Genomic DNA, 1888 nt, shown 5'->3' on the forward strand with positions numbered 1-1888 from the left:
ATAAGAGTAGAAACAGAGCATTTATCCTCATTTATCCTTCTTACTGCAAGTTGATAGATAAAAGCAACCCTAGTGATATGTTTTCAGTCTAGTGTTATGTAATTCACTATTTGGAGACCATTCATCTTTTCCCAGTGGAAAAATAATTTCAAAATGATAATGAAAAGAGATAATATATTCACTATTTAATGTTATTACTATGCAAGAAAAAGAGATGACATGTATCTTGAAAACAGTGAACAAAATATATAAAAATGGAAATAAATTATATAAATAGGACTCAAATTTATTTAAAATACTAGGTAAAAAAGATAATAAAAATATGGTAAGAAGATTGTCATTAAAATTAAACACTCAATATCACTCTCCTATAACACATGCACACAGACAGTTCTAATTAAAACTGTCTCCTACTCAGGGTTTTTCTCAGAGCAAGTTTAACGTCTTTGTTCCTCAAGCTGTAGATTAATGGGTTCATCATAGGAACCATATTGGTGTAAAAGACAGAAGAGATTTTCCCCTCATCCATAGACACAGCAGAAGGTGGTTTGAGATACATGAATGTCCCTGATCCAAAGAAGAGAGAAACAGCAATGATGTGTGAACTGCAGGTGCTGAAGGCTTTGGACCTGCCCTCTGTGGAGCTGATGTGGAGAATGTTGGTGAGGATGAGACCATAAGAGACAAAGATGGTGAGACTGGGCACAATGATATTGATGCCTACCACGATGAACATTTCCAGCTCACTGACATAGGTACTTGTGCAGGAGAGCTGGAGCAGAGGGAGGATGTCACAGAAATAATGGTTGATGGTGTTTGCATCACAGAAGGTCAGTCTCAGCATGCATCCAGTGTGAGCCATGGCACCAGAAAATGACATCAAGTAGGAACCAAGCATAAGGCTGGAACACACTTTAGGGGACATAACAACATTATACAAGAGTGGCTTACAGATGGCCACATAGCGGTCATAGGCCATTGATGTTAGCACATAGATTTCAGAAATGATAAAAAAACTGAAAAAGTAGAGCTGGGTCATGCAACCCACATAAGAAATAATATTCTTTTTTGATATGAAGTTAATCAGCATTTTGGGTGTAAATACAGAAGAATAACAGAGGTCTATGAAGGACAAGTTAAAAAGGAAAAAGTACATGGGGGTGTGTAGGTGTGAATTCAGTGCAATTAGCATTATCAATCCCAGATTTCCCAGCACAGTGACCATGTACATTCCTAGGAACAGGAAGAATAGAGGGAGTTGGAGATCTGGCTGGTTGGTTAATCCCAACAGAATGAATTCGGTCACTAAAGAGCCATTTCCAGGAGCCATTCTTCTCTAAGGTGATCTGTGAGCACAGAATAAAAAGGTTACATAGAGAGCAATGATTCAATTTTCACACAGTATCTCCTCTCACAAGTGTGGTGTTTGGGCTGGGGATATCTGACAGTAACTCAGACTGGACTTATGGAATTGTCTTACCTACTCTCTCATGGAAATGTGTTAACCATTATCATGAAATGGAGTGACAGGGAATTTTGCCTTTTTTGGTCTTTATAAACTAAATAGGAAAGAGTATCAAAACTTAGCCTACAGAAGAAAGAAACCACTGCCCTGTGCAGACTTGACTGCTTGGGGGAAAAAACAAACAGTGGATAAAGGAGAGGTTTGGACCAGGATCAACTCATTCTTCCCATATCTCAACATTTCTCCTTTCACTTGGAGTCTCCCCTCACCAGTAAGACTATAGACAGAGACTCTAGTGATTAAGTGCTGCTCTTTAAAGCAGATTAGACTGGTAGGGTAAGAACAAAGAAAATTGCTTCTTAACTAAAACTAAATGGCCAGAGTCTGCTGCTAAGTCACTTCAGTTGTGTTTGATTCTGTGCG

General features: G+C 38.5%; 1 protein-coding gene across 1 annotated transcript; it reads right to left on the reverse strand.

The window, feature by feature from the left end:
* Window positions 1–397: 397 nt before the first annotated feature.
* LOC123465759 (olfactory receptor 8B3-like) lies at window positions 398–1330 on the reverse strand. Its single transcript, XM_045165624.1, has one exon. The coding sequence runs from the start codon at window positions 1328–1330 to the stop codon at window positions 398–400; it is 933 nt and encodes a 310-aa protein (XP_045021559.1).
* Window positions 1331–1888: the final 558 nt, after the last annotated feature.

This window comes from Bubalus bubalis, chromosome 5, assembly GCF_019923935.1.
Source record: "Bubalus bubalis isolate 160015118507 breed Murrah chromosome 5, NDDB_SH_1, whole genome shotgun sequence".
In the NCBI taxonomy this organism is placed as follows: Eukaryota; Metazoa; Chordata; class Mammalia; order Artiodactyla; family Bovidae; genus Bubalus; species Bubalus bubalis.